The sequence below is a fragment of the Myzus persicae genome, unplaced genomic scaffold (genome assembly GCF_001856785.1).
Source record: "Myzus persicae strain clone G006 unplaced genomic scaffold, MPER_G0061.0, whole genome shotgun sequence".
In the NCBI taxonomy this organism is placed as follows: domain Eukaryota; kingdom Metazoa; phylum Arthropoda; class Insecta; order Hemiptera; family Aphididae; genus Myzus; species Myzus persicae.
The window spans coordinates 618,933-638,229 of record NW_019100692.1 but is presented as its reverse complement, the minus strand read 5'-3'; the positions used below and the strand labels follow the sequence as shown (position 1 = coordinate 638,229).

At 25.2% G+C, this 19,297-nt stretch overlaps 3 protein-coding genes across 5 annotated transcripts; all 3 read left to right on the top strand.

Moving 5' to 3' along the window:
- Window positions 1–5,145: 5,145 nt before the first annotated feature.
- LOC111042405 (zinc finger protein 11-like) lies at window positions 5,146–10,713 on the top strand (the record flags this gene model as incomplete). The annotated part of the gene is made up of 4 exons (XM_022326998.1): window positions 5,146–5,338; window positions 6,289–6,417; window positions 6,978–7,118; window positions 9,644–10,713. Coding segments are annotated over 4 exons (771 nt in total), but the record flags the coding sequence as incomplete, so codon positions are not given.
- On the top strand, window positions 6,474–7,299 carry LOC111042464 (longitudinals lacking protein, isoforms A/B/D/L-like). Its single transcript, XM_022327095.1, has 2 exons — window positions 6,474–6,771; window positions 6,978–7,299. The coding sequence occupies exons 1-2, from the start codon at window positions 6,756–6,758 to the stop codon at window positions 7,232–7,234; spliced, it is 273 nt and encodes a 90-aa protein (XP_022182787.1). The 5' UTR covers window positions 6,474–6,755; the 3' UTR covers window positions 7,235–7,299.
- A 3,503-nt stretch (window positions 10,714–14,216) lies between the features above and the next one.
- LOC111042474 (zinc finger protein 425-like) lies at window positions 14,217–18,039 on the top strand. 3 transcript variants are annotated; one of them, XR_002605438.1, is made up of 3 exons: window positions 14,225–14,609; window positions 14,679–14,806; window positions 17,630–17,732. XR_002605438.1 is itself a non-coding variant. In XM_022327107.1 (2 exons), exons 1-2 carry the CDS (start codon window positions 14,444–14,446, stop codon window positions 17,917–17,919), a joined length of 354 nt encoding a protein of 117 aa, XP_022182799.1. In that variant the 5' UTR covers window positions 14,237–14,443; the 3' UTR covers window positions 17,920–18,039. The 3 variants fall into 3 exon arrangements, 1 of the variants encoding a protein (XP_022182799.1); XR_002605439.1 differs by lacking the exon at window positions 14,679–14,806 and having other exon boundaries at window positions 14,217–14,609; window positions 17,630–17,717; XM_022327107.1 differs by lacking the exon at window positions 14,679–14,806 and having other exon boundaries at window positions 14,237–14,507; window positions 17,630–18,039.
- The last annotated feature ends 1,258 nt before the right edge of the window (window positions 18,040–19,297 follow it).

Here is a 19,297-nt window from a genome sequence, read left to right as displayed (position 1 = left end):
ATTGAGAAACGCTGTAATTTATAAATTAAAATAAATTTTGTACAGCTGAATATTATAATTGTATAAGAATGTGAGTTATGACCACAGAAATTAAAAGTGTTATATGTGGGTATAACATGATAATTTATTTGTGACTGTGTGATCACATTTATATATATATACATTTATAATTTTTAATTTTATGGTACAGATTAAAACCGAAATTACTCCAAGATTCTATAATATCTCACACTGTAGTATAGAGAGTGAATTAACAATAATATTTTGTATGTTCCCCGATTTCATCATATTTGAGATCTCTTGTAGATTTTAAGTACATTAATATATAGTATAGGTATAACCTATATAACCTATGTATAACCTATATGTTGCTACCTAAGTATTTGTTTTGTTCCTTTTGTAAAATGTATGTATTATTAGATATAGTGCATTTTCTTATTAATTGAATGAATTTATATGTTAATGTTACTCTAATTACATTACCCTTATGTGTTATTTGGTTAGTTAAATTAAATAAAAATGATTTATGTTTTAAATTTATTGTTATTATTTATTTTTTTTGTTTTTAATCGGTAGTGCAACAAAAATATATGTAGCAAACAATCTAATATATAGTCAAACTTAGAAAATGATTAAACAAAAAAAAAAATTACAGATTAAAATGAAATATAAATTAATTCTATATCTAATTAAGGTAGACCTTAAACAATCTAATGTAGTTAAAAGAAAAAAATTATAATCATTGACAAGTCACATAACCCTAATCAAAGGACTATTATGATCATATCTATAAATTAGAGTAGCTAACCGCTAACCGCTGGTACAAATTTATAAATGAAACAGATGTTTATTGTTTATTGTTTGGAAATATCCAAGCATAATTTATTAGCATCAGTCATTAAAATTGTTGAGAACATTTTGAAACAGTTCCCCATTATGTTGTATTATGATATTTTTAATATAATCAGCAAAGAGTAACATATTTGAATTTTTTGAATTTTAAATTTTGAATTTTTAGTCTGGAATTTATTTTAGCATTAGGTTCTTAGTCTAAATTAATCATTAGTCTCTCAATATTTATCATTGTATTATATTATGTATTAAATATACAGCTAGAGGGGAGCCTTGAGGTACCCTAGTACTTACATTGTCCAATATATAGGATTTACAGCCTATTTGTGAAACAATGGATAATTTGTTATTCATTTTTGTCTTAACAATATTTAGTTTATTCTCAGAAACTCAAAATTGTTATGATACTTTAAAGAGTACCTGTTCTCTACTTTTATTTACTGATAAATTATCTATATTATGATTTTAGATGGCTACTCAGAAATAATCATGTCTAATTAAAAGTTTGTTAATACTCTGTCCTTGTGATAGTCTACCACAATTATATTAATATCATAAGTACCCAATTTTGACTATGAACTTTAATGTTCAATAACAATGGAATATATAATCTTTGAAATTGAAATTAACAACTTGCCTTAGAATCTTGGACAATATAATTTTCAAAAACATATTTTTTCACATTTATTCAGATAATTCATAATCAGTTATGTCATTATATAAATACTGATTCTTAACTGTGCATGTTTGTTAAATACTTTTAAATTATGATTTATTGAGTTAGACATTTTATTTATATTTTTATTTAGGTTTTTAATAATTATTTAAAAATATCCTCTTTTGTTTCAGTTATAAAATGGTTAGGATGCTTGGACCATTTAGCAAAACCTGACCCGGCTAAGTGCCCTAATAATAATTGTCAACGGAAATTTGGCGGGTATACCAGAAAATATAATTTAAAAAATCATCTTCTCAACGAATGCGGAGTTATTATAAAATGTCAACTGTGTTCTAAACGGTTTGGACATCTTAAAAGCCTTCGTTACCACATGGGAGTAGCACATGCAACTATTTTATAGATTGTATCAACGTTTAAGAAGCAACAAATCTATGTTTTAATACCTTGAAAAGTATAATAATTGTGTCATAATGTTAGTATATTTTATTTGTATTTAATGTTTAACTTAAGTACATTTTATGTTATGTACTATTTTAAGTATGTAACTATTGTATGTTTGAATAATTTATATTCTAATTGTATTGGAAATAAATTAAATTATTTAAATATAAATACCAGCATATAGATACTAAATATATGAACTGTGAAGCTACTAGCCAAACATACCACAAATATAGTATATATCTCATTCCAAGTTACAATATTACCTCAACTCTTTTGTTGTTTAATATCATAGAATAATATGGAGTCAACAGTTTATTCGCTGATCAGGTTCTTGTTTACCTATGATCTGAAGTCTGAACCTTGGAACGTACCCATATACCAACATACTGTTAGACCCTCGTTTACCCTTATTCAGAACACTTTAACGGCCACAGAGTTTGGGTATGCTACTTGGGGTCAGATGTTAACCATTCCCTATTTCACGTACACCACAGCTGTGTTCAAAGCCTCAATGGCCCTATTTTGCCAATTCACACAGTTTCATACCCCTGATTACACACTCATTTTCTGAACAACTCTCTGTTTACCTTTTTTCCAAAAGTAACTGGTATTTTGTTCTCTTACCATTACCATTAATTATTTAATTAATTTGGTCTTGAAGAGTTTAATCAATAGATCATTATGATTTTTCATTATGTTATTGTTATTGAAGATATTTTTGTTCATATTAACATATAGAACATTTTAAATATATTACTATGACTAACAAGTTAAATTACAATTTCATAAGTGTCTTCAGTTTTATTTGGTAATTAACTAATAACTCAAAATACCTGATAACAATATTCTTATTTGTATTATTGTATTTTAACTTTGTTAATTAATAAAGTAACTAAAATTGTATTGTGTAGTGATTGGTTGGCTCTTTTTAATTTTATTCCAGGGATAAAATTATCCGATTGTGAATATTTTTCTGCTCTAGGTTTAATAATTCTACTGTTTATTATTTCACTCAAAATTGTTTAGTTATTAATGTATTTGTAATATTTTTGTTAAATGCATGATTTATTGCTTTAAACTTAATTAATTGTATAATTAATTATTAAAGTTATAAATCTATTGGTATGTTTAGAGTATTCATCAGAGTGTAAATGGGTCTGTCCTAAAAATTGTGGGCGAACTTACAAGGCATCAAAACAACTCCATAGACATATGACCGAGTGTGGAGTACCACGTCGGTTTAAGTGTGATCAATGTTTCAAGTCTTTCAAACGTAATGACCATCTAAAACAACATCTGATGTCTTGTTCAGATTTTCCACCCGCATTCAGCTGCAAAATTTGCTTGAAAAAGTTCAATTATAAATCCAATTGGAAAACTCATATGGCTTTTAAACATAATATGCTTGACGAGTATCAATTAATATTTTAGAATTTCTTTTGAATAAACAGTATTACTATAATATTGTAATTATTATAAGTGTACATACAAATTATGCACTAATATCTACTATTAATGTCAAGTATATCATTTTTTTAATTTGAATACATTTTAGAACTAAAATGTATTACTAATGTTTAGTAATTAATTTCATTCCCAAAGAAATCTATGGAAATGTAAAATTAAAATATACTTATACTTATAATTTAAATCTATCTAACTTATTTTGTCTTTTTTATGATGATTGTATTAGGTGTCAATAGGTAGAACCACTTATACTTTGTCAAACTTTAAAAAACCGTTATCATTTTGTATGGCCTGTTGATTAAAAATTATATAATTATTTTAGGCATTCAGTATTAAATGAATAATACATAAAGTAAAACTGAAATTACATGAAAAACTATCTGTGTACAGTCTTCTATAGTTTTCCAATGATTAAATGATTACTATAAAATAGAGTGTTGATTTCTTTATTACATGGAATACCTACTTACAACATATAATACTTTGATAATGTATAAATATATACATATATTCATTATATTCTCTTCAACTTAATAATGTAATTTGATTGCCACATGGTTTAATAATAATGTGTTTTGAGAGTTTTGCCTTAGGTCAATAAATAATACATATTTATCTTACCTAATATGGATTGAATACTTGTTTTAAGACAACACATGCAGGTATAAAGTCCTCTTCATACAAATTGTAGTAAGTGTCATGATACCTATGATAAATATACCATTATTTTTTTTTATATAATAGTCTATTATGCATAGGCACCTATGGGGGGGGGGGCAAGACAGGGCACTTGCCCTCCCTCCCTCCCTGGAAAAAAATATTATGAACTTGTAGTTCAATAAATATTACCACAATATTACCTTATTACCGAAATTTTTTATTTGCAACTATTCATACGTTATTTTTACTTATTTCATTATGATTTATGAGCAAAAATACAATATATAAAAGGTTTAAAATTTTTTTTTTTCCAAGATAGTATTAATTAGTTAGGAGGACGTTACACTCACTGTGTTGTCTCCGTCTTACACTCATACGACGTAACAAATTTTTGTTTAGCAGTTTCAATAGAGTGATAACTACTCTTAAAGTAGACATAGCTTTTAGACCACAACTCAATATTTTATTTATACAGAGTGTGTATACTGGGATTACCATGTAATGTTTTGTTTGATGAATTTGATCTAAAACGCTATTGCTTTAACTTTAAAATATGTGTATAGGCTATTGTATATTAAGTTTAAAAATATATATTAATTTACATGCTTATATTCAGTGGCGAAGCATCATAGGAAACAATCATACAACCCATATAAAAACGGATGAATAATTTGGTTTTTTTATACCTAAATAAAATATTTTTGTATAAATTTAAATATAGTAATATAAAATTTATATACTTGTTAAAATCACTTTTTTTAAATAGTATTCTTAGAGAAGATAAGTTGCCGAACAGTTAACAATTTGTTTATTTCTTGTGTAATATTGTCTAAGTATGAGTATCAATATAAATATTGTCATTATGCCTAATTTAATTATTTATTTCAATGTCTCCCCAACTTACAACTCGCCACTGCTTATACGTACAGTACCTTATGCACTTTGTACTAATATTCATGTTATGTTTACAAATATAATATTATATATGCTTTATTAGGTAATTTTGTACATTTGTACTGTATTTATGTTTTGAATAATAAAATATATTTTTAATTTTAGAACCATATTTATGCTTACAATGTGGACGACAATACAAAACCAAAACTGGTTTTTTATACCATGTACGCGTTGAGTGTGGAAAGCCTCCAGAGTTTTGTTGCTCAATGTGTAACAAGAAGTTTAAGCATAAAATGAGTTATCAAAGACATATGATCTTGCTTCATAGAATAATATTGTAACATCTGTAATTAGGTTGAATAATAAATTGAGTATACATTTTTTTATTATATTTTAATAAAATGTTTAAAGTTACAATTTTTGCATACCTTTAATATCTGATGAATTATTTAATATTTATGTATTATTATTTTAATTATTTAATACAATATGTTGTTTTATAAGTTATATATTAACTCTTTTTATATTTAAATAGTAAAATAGTTCAATTTTTTTGATCTTGATACATAAGGTATTTATTAGAACTAATTACTATTATACACTATGCTATGTCTATACTCAGGGGCATATGTCACATAGGGTTGATGAGGGTGTCATGTCCCCCCTTTGGCCTATTTTTGTCACATCAAATATATAATAAAGCAATGAATGTATATAAAACATAGTCTGAGAATAGTCAACAATTCATATCCCCCCTCTCAAAAAAGCTGAACAAGCCACTAGCTATACCTGGTATGTAAATTGTGCTAAAATACAGCAATGATGAACAATAATTAAGATCTGGATATCCTGTCATAGACATAATTGTATCATCTAAGTATTCACACCAAATTTTAAAATTTAGTCATAATCAAAAGCAATATATTTATTTTAAAAAATAGGAATATTTACATAAGAAATGAAATGTTGTATGGAATTAATTGACTTTTTGACTCAGTCAGACTAAGATAATATAATCTTAGATGTTTGTTTATTTATAAATTGACAATGATTAACAACCACATATTATATAAAATTACTTTACTATTCCAGTTGTTTCGGTCTTGCCAAAAAAATGTACCTGTGGAATTATTTACCATGGATTATGTATTAAATTGTTTGATAATTAGTGTTTAAAACATTTACTGTAAGCTATTGATATTTTTTATTTCTTGCTTAGCTTATTTATAGTTTAAAAAATATATATATAGTAATGATGAATATAATTTAAACAAATATTTGATTTCTAGTACCCTCCTATCAATGTCCTAATTGTTATCGGCTGTACACGTATAGTAGAGGATTATCAAGACATATTAAATATGAATGTGGAGTTGAATGGAAGTTTCCATGTGTCATGTGCAACAGGCCATTCAAACGTAAAGAGCATCTTCGTAGACATATGATTTTTATACATAAACAGCATTATATCTAATTTACTTAGTTCTAGAATAATAATATTAATAAATTGATAATAACAATTTTAAAAGTATAGACATTACATTTCAGTTTTTAGTTATTTTTCAGAATTGCACTTATTGTAAGATGTGTATTATTAGAATTCTCAATCTGAGTAAGGGAGATGGTTGAATTATGAAATGTAACTAGAAATAAAAATAATAATTTCTCATTTATTACATTTGTTTGTTCAATTAACATTACTATTTTATCAGTATCCAACACATAACCAATACATCTATCAATTTATCAAAAAACCATGATACAGGTTACAGGTAAGCAAATTGTTACTATATAACATTTTTAAACAATTGAATTTGACTTGTGAGAGATTTAAATTTGACCATTCTGAGTACTTATTATTTATTATTTGTATTTTGTTTAGTTATGTGTTTTTTATTTGCCTAAGTAGATTCTGATTGCATTATTTACTGTTATGAATAGTGTCATTTATTTCTCATTGTTGTTAATTATTTTTTAGATTTATCTTTATCATTGTGTACTCCCAGTGAATGGCGTCCCTATGTATGCGACAAACCTGGCTGTGGCCGAGGATACAAATATAAAAGTGGACTCTTCAGACATGTAAAATATGAATGTGGTAAAGAACCACAATTCCAATGTATAGTCTGTCATAAAAGATTTACACAGCAGCAATCACTCAAATCACATATGATTTATATTCATGGCTTTCCTGTTTATAATAAACCAAAGAATGTTGAAAACAATTTGACTTAATAATTATTTAAGTTAAAAGTGCTTATCTATAAGAATATATTTTATTAAGTTGTAAGCATATTATATATTTTATAATTAATATAAGGATATACAAAAATGTTATCTTTACGACTGGTAAACATACATACATAATTAGTAACTTAATGGTAGATAAATTGTTACATTTTTATTTCATTTTATTGTCATGATATTACTGTATTTTATTTTTCTATTGAATTGAAATAAAACAATGTAACACTTACTGATTTTACATTTAAGTATTCTTCAATAAGTGAATGCCAAAATAAATGGATTGCATACTGCATTTGTTAACATTCCTCCTCCATCATAATTTTGTTACTTTTCTTCGTTTTTGTCACGTAATCTATCCATTCAATACATCTAACTTAGTTCTTCTTTTTTAAACTAGTTAATAAGTAGTGACATTTTAAAAAAGCAAATTGATTTCCAATGTTAGTTTGTTGTCGTAAATGTCAAACAATATTTTGAACATTTTTTTCTCGAATTTGAGGATTTCTTCTGTTATAATTAGTACCGATTAAAATAATAATTTTTATAAAAAAAATGTTCTATACATTAAAATAATAATAAAATGATTTTAAATTCTTAGTTATTAAATAATGAATTATACACTATAATAATTAAAATGGCTTAAATTGAAGTTATTTGATTGGGTGCAGTAAAATCATTGTTTTTATAATTTTATTTTTTGAAAGTTAGTTACGGACACATTACACCGTCAAATACTTTAAATAAACCTAAATGGATTCAGATAGTAGGAACGTTTATAATTTTACTTTAAAATCTTTACAAATGATATTTGTCCTACCAAATGTACTTAAGAGGATGCTACCCATGTGTTTTTTTCTCTGTCTTACATACTAAATTTTTGTGCACATATTTCAATTGTGTTCTGTGTTTGTACCTATATAAAAGTGAATTGACCTATTATCAAAACTTTAGATAAGAAAATTGGCAGTTTTTGATATTTTCATTTTCAAGCTCGATATGAGTATATGAAATACCACAAATTAAAAATGCTCCTAACTCGCTGGAAAATCAAAATATTGAATACAAATTGATGGTTAAGCACAGATAATGTTCTTGCCTAATAGTTTAATAATAGGTCAATTCATTCCAATATCAAAACTAACAGCACACTATTGAAACTAGTAGATGCAAATTTGGTATGTCATACTTGTGTAAGAAAGAGACAACTAATAAATGGGTAGTGTCCTCTTAAGCAAAACAATTTCAACAATGAGTACAAGATTGAGGAGAAACTGATTATTGGTAGGGTTCAAGTAAATAAAAGAAAAATACGGCCAAAAAATTGATATTAACTAAAACAAAGTTTCTGAGTATTAATATGAGTTTAATTTGTGTTTTTCAGCACTAAAATAGGAAGCATATTATAGCAAACTTCAAAATTAAGCAGCAATCAGTCAATAATGCTCATACCTACAATCTTATAGGAATAAATGATAAATCGTATTTTTCATTTATTTCATCTTATTTTAATTTATTATTTACTAACATTAATTTATTCATCATAAAAGTGTAAGATAGCTTCCAGAGCCCCAGCCAATTCCTAACGTACCTATTGGTTTTGCACAAATTTAAATGTATTAATCATGTTGTAGTATTAAACTATCATAAGTAATTTCAAGGTTTACTTTGTTTCTATAATGCATGATGTATATTTTTAATTAATATCATACTTCAGATGTACAGTAAAAATATCATGAAAATAAAAAATGTATTAATTAAAGGTATCAAATGTTTTTCTTCAAATGTTACATACCAATCTCTGTTTCAAATGAGAAGACACAGTTTCTGCGTGCGTTGGATGACGGTCGACAGTACTCCATCCACCTGGCTTTATTTCAGTACCTACTATGGTTTTCGACATGGATGCATGCGATTCTGAGAAAAAAATTGATCATTGTCTCATATCTTCTCTTTTGGAGCAGAGTATATATATCACTTAACATAGGCTGAATTTTTAGAAGCATAAAGGCAATTTCCCATGGTATTTTTTGGGGCTGCAATAGGACGTTGCTGATGTTTGCCCTTCTAACACCACAAACCAAGTCTGAGGTGGCAAAATAAAATTATTGGTTAATGAGTGTACCTATATTCCAATGCAATTTTGTATTATCAATTCCAGTTTTATCAATTTGCATTTCTATTAAAAAAAAAAAATGTAATTTCTACAACCCCCAATCATGTTTCTAAGTGCCCCATTTGTTACTTAATACTATCTACCTACATAATAGTCTTTACTCCTAACAATTTGCAATTAATCAATTTTTGTAACACGCTTCTAATATTAGTTTTGCTTTAAATATTTTCATTTGCCTTTAATTTTCCTTATAGTTACTTGCTATAGTATAATATGACATTATCTCTCACAGATGAATTTTTTCATTTTTGAAAAAAAAATTAAATTTTTTATTTCAATTTATAAATATATTCTAATTTGTATGTGTTTTTTAGGACCTCAGATAAAGTTGAAACTAAAAGAAAATTTTCCCAAGTTTATGGAATGTCCAAATGGATGTGGATATACTTATACAGTTATAAGTAATTATGAAGAACACATGCAAAAATATTGTACTAAAAATAAATATTATACATGTCTTTATTGCAATGCTTCATTTCATTTGAATGAACAGTTGAAAAAACACTTACTAATGATACACAAGTGTTTTTGAAAATATATTGCTGACACCACGATACATATTTATAAATATGTTTAATTTGTACATTATTATTTATTGTATTTAGTTGATTATCTTTGTATTGACTTTGTTTTCTAACTACAAAAAACTTGACCATGACTTAAAACTTATTATTCCTATATCATTAAATAATTTTTTTAATTGACAAATACACTTTAATACAGGACAGGGTATTTATAAAATATACATGCATCTTAACGATATATTATATTATATTTAAATATTGAATATCACTATACATATAAAATTGTATTAAAGGCTCAAAGAAATGATATAATCTTCCTTAACTTCTACAAAATATTTCAACATTATTTCAATGTATTGAAATATTAAACTAAAGATTTGTAGGTTAGTACAAAGGTACTAGTAAGTAGTATGGTAGTTATTTTATGGAAATGATAGTTTCAATGTTTTTTTTCATTTATTTTCTAATTCAACGTAATTTATAATGTAAGGAGGCTGCGTGTTTAATAGACAGTAGGTAATGTTAATTTACTTTAAAATTAAAAACTAAACTTTACATTATGTATAGATATAATTTATTGAATAGTAAGACTTTAATAATGTGTTAGGTATATCAGCGATTTTCAACCAGTGGGTGGCCAACATTTTTTTTATGGGTCTCCAATACATTGTTTGTCACAGATGTACATTTTTTAATGCTATCATAATAAAAGAATCACCAAAAATCTTGGTTGCATATTTTTACCTCTAAAAGGTTAAGAACCGCTGATGTATACTTTTTACTTTAGCTTTTAATTTATGATTGTAAAAATATTTTGAAATGTATTCTTTTATAAATGTAAAAAGGACATAATTTATACTTGAAAAAGTTTATGGTTTATGACTTATATACACATAATTTAAATGTTATCTGTTATCAATTTTTTGTATTTGGATCATTATAAATTATCAGTATCAAATTAATAAAAAAACTAAAATATAAATTTTCATTGGCTTGGTCACAGTATTTTGATCCTAATTGTATTCTAATGTGTATTATTATTATAACAGTTATTATATTTCAGTACCTAATAGCAGTTTGAAGTTTACAACTTACAGGTTTAATATTTTAATTTTTATATACAATATTTTTAACGAAATGGCATGTACTTCCTTGTTAAATGTTATTTGTAAGTTAGTTTAATCATAAAAAAACTAAAATAATATAATCAAAAATTATTTTTATTTTTCACAGAAGTTGACATTTTTAAAAATGAACGCAGCGTCTGCCCAAATTTATGTGGACGAAGTTTTAAGCATCGAGTGAATATGAAGTATCACTGGCGCAATGAATGTGGTCTACGATTCAATTGCCCCCTTTGTGATAAAACTTATATTCAAAAAACACATCTTAAACGGCATTCAGCATTAGTTCATGGAGTAATACCAATCTAGTTATTTTTTTTATTAATTTGTGATACTTATTTAAATTAATACATTTCTATAGACCGTTTCATAGTTATTACAACTTTTGTTTAAATCTTTACATCATAACAAAAGAAAAAATGTGTTAATCATTGGTGTATCTTTGTAATTTATAATATATTCTATTTTATTGAAAACTATTTGTAAAAAAACACATACCAATATTTTTATTACGAATTAAAACTATTGTAAATTATTTACTTCCATTATTTTGCTCCTGGTTGTATAGCTTATTCCTGTTACTAGGGCTTTTTTTGTTTTGTAATTATTTATCCTGCATAATATTATCTTGTAATCAACAAATATTATAATAGGAATCTAATCATGACTAAGATAAAGTCAAATTATTGAAATTGTATTAATATTTACTAGATATTATAACATTTTTTAATGTATTAAAATAATTAATTCAATAAATAATTAAATAAATTCTTAGTGGGGTTCTTAAATTAAATTTATCATGTTATTAAATAAATGAAATGTGATGTTAATGTATGAATTAAAGTTTTAGCATGACTTAACTTCATTATTTATTATATCTATTAGCTATTCTTATCTAATGCTTTGTCCCTGATATAACCTTCGCTTAGTGAAGGAGTATAACTTAATTATAGAAATTTATAAATAATTTTTATATACTTGGAACTATTATTGAATTAAATTTGTTTTCAGATTTTAAATACAACTATCACAATACAGCTGTGTGGAAATTCAAGTGTCCAAACAACAATTGTGGCAAAAGCTACAAGTACAAACCTGACTTAAATCGACACATAAAATCATATTGTGGCAAAGAACCAAATTACGTTTGCCACTATTGTTATAAACGGTTTTTGAGGAAAGATGTATGGAAAAATCACTTAGCATTTGTTCATAAAAGTTGTGCGCTTTAAGTCTTCTCTCCTTTTACAAAATATTGGTGTATATTAAATCATAGTATCATTTTTAGTCTATACAAATATTGTATTTGTATACATTCAAATTTGATGATTTAAAGCTCAACAATTTTTTTTGTTTTACATTTTATTTTATTTTTTATTTTTTATTTTTTAACAATATTATGTTATACACTTGCCAAATAGACTTGTTTGAAAACAAAATAATTATTTTTGTATATATTTTAATATTGAATATTTGAGCATTATGAGTCTCGGTAAAAAAACCAACAATTTTAGATGATACCAATGAATTCATTCAATTTGTATTTTAATAATAAAAATTTAAAAATGTAATATGTATGCTATATTTTTTTTATATTTTTAGGCCATTTATTCGTCTCAAAAACACTTATTAACTAAATTGGGTGCGGGTTAAAGTCTACAACAATCTTATTTACACGGCTATTAATTATATCTTCAAATACTTGAAATTTTGCTCAAATCTAATTTTTTCAGTAGTCAACTTATTTATAACCATGAAACTTCTGCAGTCCATAAATTCTTATATTATCTATGATTATAAGTATTTATATTTATCTAATTTACTGAAATGTACCTAACCTAACCTAATCTATTCAACTTCATTCATATAGTTTTATTTCATGTGCATACTTAAATTAATACACGTCAACAAATTCGCTTATCTTTTTACAAATATTTTTATAATTGTATATATATAGTAATTCAAATATGCTCTCAATTTATTGTACTATGTTTGTGTTTCCTTATTGTATAATAATAGAATAAACTTATAAATATACTTTTTTTTAAACAAATAAATTTTATTTTATTTTACATACATTTTCAAATGATAGTCCAATAAAGTATTATTCTCAAAAAATTTTGGTTTAAACGTAATTAATTATAATTAAATGATAATATATTATGCTGATGTATATGGTCGAAATTAAATTCTGAGGACTAGGAGGCCTATGACTGTCTCTGGTTTATGGTGATGTTTTTTTAATGCAAGTACTATTACATTCAAATTAAATTATAGTACATTCTGTGCCAAGTTGAGTGATCCCACTAACTATATGAGACTTTTAGGTACTAGTCAATAGATAATAAATTACTCATGACCCAGCCACTGCATCCGGTATAAGTTTACCTAATTTATTTTATATATTTGACCATTATAGAGTAGATTCTGCATCTCTCCAAGTGTTTTGTAGACAGTAAATTATTATGAAATTACCCTTAACTCACAATTATTGTACAGTTACTTCAGACACTCCTATCTTCAATAACTCAAACACCTCTGTACTATTTTTTTTTCCTTTTAAATAAACAGATGTACTGCAACATGTGGAGGAACCGCATTATTTTCCACCATGGTGCATCGTTTATTAAAAAAATAAATATGAATATCACACATTGTTACCTTTATCATTATAAACAACGGTTTGGCTACAATGGGAGTACGCGGAACAGGCCCTGACAGACCTGCCGCTCTAGAAACTTTGATAAGATAAAAATTTTCATTCCTATCTTATATATTTATACATCTACCAAATCACACAATATTCTCATAATATAATTAAACAAAATAATTTTACTTGTACCTGATATTATATGTACATACCATATTACACCTTCAAGTATGAATACATATATTTTAAATACACACACACATGAATATATATAAAATAATTTAAAAAATAGAATATTGCATGTGAATATTGTGGCGGGGCAGTGACATAACAAGGGGGATAATCCCTGGATCTGAAGCAATATTAAAGTACTTTGCACACGTATAATATATAACACTATTGACAGTTTCCCTATAGCAAATATAAAATACCCATATTAAACAAATAATTATGCTATTTAAATATTATTATATTTATTACTTACAATTATTATGTCTTGTAGATACTATTTTATTCGTTCATTACTGCATTGCTACCAATAATAATTTTATTAAAAATTGAAATATTAATAATATTGAATATTGATGTACTTTGATTAATTTATAAATTCTTATTGTTATCAGATAGACGTTGGGTGTGTCTGAATAATTGTGGACGTACATATTTAAACAAAAAGAGTCTTATCCGTCATTTAAGGTACGAATGTGGTGTTAAACGACAGTTTCAATGTTCTATGTGTTTTCATCAATTCAAACTTCAGTGTCATTTGAAAAAACATTTACGAAAATGTGTGGCAAAAATTGATGCCAATAATCAGTGTGAAAAATTTAGATGCTTGTGAAATGTAAATTGATATTATATAACAGTTAAACAATAACCATACATTATGCAGGTATAAACAAATTCTTTTTTTTTATTGGTATGAAACTTTTTGTTCATTTAATGTTATTGCTTTTTACAGTTTTTTTGATCGTCACTTGCGGACAAAGTTGAAACAATACAATTATTATTTTATTTACCTATGCTTCTGCTATGATATTAAAGTGAATCAAACAGATCACATATTCAAACATGTATAGATTAGATTAAGTTAGTTGATAAATACTAACTTGTCAAAATTGAATAAGTATTAATAAATAACAATAACATTTCCAATTTCTGTTATATCAATCACTATTTATGTTGTTTCGATAAACTCAAAGACATGTATTTATAACTTATCATTGTAGTTATAAGTGTTTTAGTTAACTTAAATTTTAAGACTGTACAATTTTTTTATACTTGAAGTTACCTTTGTTCTTTGGCCATAGAGTGATTGTAAAATGTATTTACAAACAAAATTTAAAATAATTTATTATTGGTCTAAAAGTTTCTTACTTTAATTTCTAAGTTGTTATACTATTATAATAATTGTGTTCTTTATTACAAAATAAAATACACATTCTTTTATGTATCACTAGCTGATTCTCGGGTACAAACATTGCAAAATTGACTCATATAGTGACATTTCCTATGAGCATACAGAATGCTTATTAATACTTTTTTTTACCTAACTGGCTGTTGGGTACATAATAGTTTATTATATACATATATTACAAATATTAAAATAAATTCATATATTTTTTTTTAAATTACTATTGGGATTTTTATTCTTAAATACTTTAAATTGTAGGTGTAAATTACTGACTTATATCAATATGATGAACAATATTATTATGTACTCCCGAAACAATGTATCCAATTTAAAAATACTTAAACCTATAGTATTATTGTTGTAAGATGTGAGATGAATATGTAATAGGTACATAAACTATTTATTTGAATTTGCTATTAAATGTTATTTGGATTTGGGTTTACAATTGCATTATTGTGCATTTTATTCGTCAGATTTCTTTATATTTTTCTTCAGTTATTAGTAATTTATAATATAATAACAAAAATATTATACTAGTGATTATTGATTAAATGTTTTTAATATTCTTCAGGTACTTACCACCTCTATTCAGTATTAACTGATCGTACATTTCCTTTGTTTCTTGTACACTAGTAAATTCTATTATTATTTATTTCATATATAAAATACAACAACAATTTTTCATTTTACAGGTATCCATTTAAACAATTGTTTGCAAAGTTCCATGTGTTCAATGGTTTGAACTGTTGTTGTTTATGAATAGGTTCAAATTCGTATTTGAACGTTTTCACTAACATCAATATAAAAAAATATAAAATGCAATATTACGCTTGCTTAATTCAATTTTATTAATTTTATTGTTAGCATGAATAAAAGAAGGAAACTAATCTTTTAGTAAAATCAATAATCATGAAAATAATTATAATATACTTAGATACCTCATTTTCCAAAAATGTTTTTATGTAACGGCTTATTTAATTTTTGATCAGCTTTTTTGTTCTAACCATAAAATATATTTTAAAAAAATTATCAAATAAGATCAATAATAATTGATAACATTTCTAATAACCTATACTAAGCTGCCATATACAGTGGACGCCGCTTATAAGACTCACGGATATAAGGTTCAGTCGCTTATTAGACTCAAAATTGTCTGAAATGGTCCGGACGTATCCAAATACGTTATAAAAAATTCGGTTATAAGACTCAAATTTTGTAAAAAAAACAATGGTAAAAAATAAACATTTTTGGTCAAAATTTAGAAATATATTAATTTTTTTTGCTTTATTTTGTTTGTATGTACAACAAATTGTATCGTCTTTCACATTTTCCAATATATTTTTGGAATATTAGTTTATAACTAAAAAAATTAATGCATATAATCATTTTTTACATGTATTGTAATTTTAATTTTTTTATCAGAATTTTTTTAATTTATTCAATAATACGCATGTCATATGTAATATGTATTAGAGTATTAAAATTAAAGAAAAATATGTAGTAAAATAAAATTCATAAATATGTAATTAATTTTTTTTACACTTCGCCTATAAGATTCATTCGGTCATAAGACTCACTTTGTACTGATCCCAATGTGAGTATTATAAGCGGTGTTCACTGTATATTAAAGAGGATTTCATATTCATGTATATTGAAGAGTATTTTATTTATTAATTATATATACAAAATGCCTACAAAGGTAGATAGTACCGAACACAATAAAAATACATTAAAATTATATCATTATTATTAACTAATAAAAGACTTATAACACATTTTTTAACTTAAAAGCTATTATGAAAAAAGAAATCAAAATCAAATAAATGTTCATTATTATTCATGAATTAACTACAATAGACATTAGATGGCAGTTTAAATAGGTACCTACTTTATCAATGATAAAAATTTCCATTAAATAATATAATAATAAATATGACTGCAATCTGTATGTAAGATACATTACTAATGTTAATAGATTTATTAAATACTGAATAGGTTTAAACAAACTTTTACTTTTTTTATAATAATTTGTTTGACTAATTAGATTATTATAATACTAATGTGTACAATATTATACAAGTAGTTTAAAAAAGAATGTAAAAGAATTTAGTAATAGTTTCAAACAAATTTATAATGCATAGCTTTCTGCTTGGTTCTTCTTATTTGATGCTCATATTTTTCTCTTAACTGCACTTTCTGATGATGTGGACCATGGATTCGTATTGTAGATAGTGCCGTAGTGGTAGGTTATTTTACTTTTCTTATAATGAAATTCTAAAATATAAAAAATGTTAACAATAATAACTTTTAAGAAATAATATTTATCACTTATTAATAATTTATGTGCATATGTTCCTTTCATAGTATGTTAAATTATAAATTAGTGATTGTAAAATATTATATTCATAGTGCCTATTCATTAATTTAAATTAGTTATACTCTTCTATTGTAACTTTTATGATATGTACCAAGCTTAAAATAAAATATTGTGTTTCTAGATATTGCATTTCATCAAACGGCCATTTTAATGAATACAACAAATCCTGAAACAAAAGTCCGTTTCTTCTGTTTAAATATGTGTGGTCGAAGCTATAAGAATAAACAGCATTTGACCCGCCACATGACCAGTGAATGTGGTGTACAACCAAAGTTTCAATGTAAATACTGCAAGAAATGTTTCACAAGAAAACAAACATTAAAAATACATATAGTATCTGTGCATAACCGTTCACCTGATGAAATCCAAGGAAACCCTCGTCACTGTTTAAATTGGACAACTGATAATTGAATTGTATTATGTCTTATATATATATATATAACTTTTTAGTTTATATGTTTAAACGAGCTAAGATTGCCATTTATACATCCTATTATTTTACAAAATTATAATTTCATTCTTATAGTTGTACACATTTATTTTATTTTTGGGAAAAGTATGACAGTTAAAAGAGAATCATACGCCCGCATTGCTGAGACTTGTTGACTGACATGTAATTGTTTAGTTTCACATCAGGTGCTACTGTCCATAAAAAAAACCTTTTTAGAAGTATATTATACCTCAATAATTATATCCGTACTTAATTGTTGTTTGTCTTAAATGCTACATATGCTATACATATACAATTAACAATTAATGGTCTGCTAGAGAAATCTCCTTGCATTCATCGGCGAGCATTTTTGATGCTAGCAGCAATCAGCAGAATCAATACTATAATAAGTATATGTACATTTTATTATGTTTGAAGCAACCATGAATTATTATTTTAATTTAAAATGTGTGTGAAAAATATAAGGTTGATAGGTACTTCATATTTTTTTATTTTTTTGTTGGTACCAACTACCAATCTGCAGGAAAATTTATACAAAATAATTAAATAAATGTAGAATAAATTTGAAACCAATCTACATTATAGTTTATGGAAAGAGAAAATGTATATTTACAGATAGGTTAGCCATGCCCATGTTTGTTACCATTAATAATTTTATAATATTAATTATTGTTTTCATAAGAAATTGTTATGTGTTAAACTCTGTTTAATATTTATGTCATTTTTTTCAAATTCCAAACTTCTCCACATTTTTAAGTTAGTTTGATTTAGATTCAATTTGTTATAGCAATGAACATTGTTTAAAAATTAATACTTGAATACTTGTATAGCTAAAGCAAATATTAGAATAGAAGGTTTAAAACAAATATTTTTAGAAAATTCTAATCATTTTCGAGATACCTATAGTGAGGTGTGGCTCCATCATTGAGTATAAAAAGTACAATCTAAATTTAATGCGACAGACTACTACCTAGTAAGCAGTTATCAGTAATAGTGTAGTACCAATGTACCATTAACTATAAAAGACACAATATGTTCTGTATAGTTCATAAACATTTGTTATTTGATTTGATATGCTTGTTGCACATTTGTCTACAGATGATCAGATTTCACTAACATAGAATTTATATTTTATACGATATATGGAATATATACATACATCAAGACGTCTCAGAATAATTTTATAGATTACTTTTTCTATAGTAAAATACCAGAAGAGTCAACTATAGTAGCCAGTAGGTATCAAAATTCTGATTTGTAAGTGAGAAATAGTGTTGAATCAGTCATTTATGGCAGTCAAAATATCTCATAGAACTCAAAGATTATGCATGCCACTAA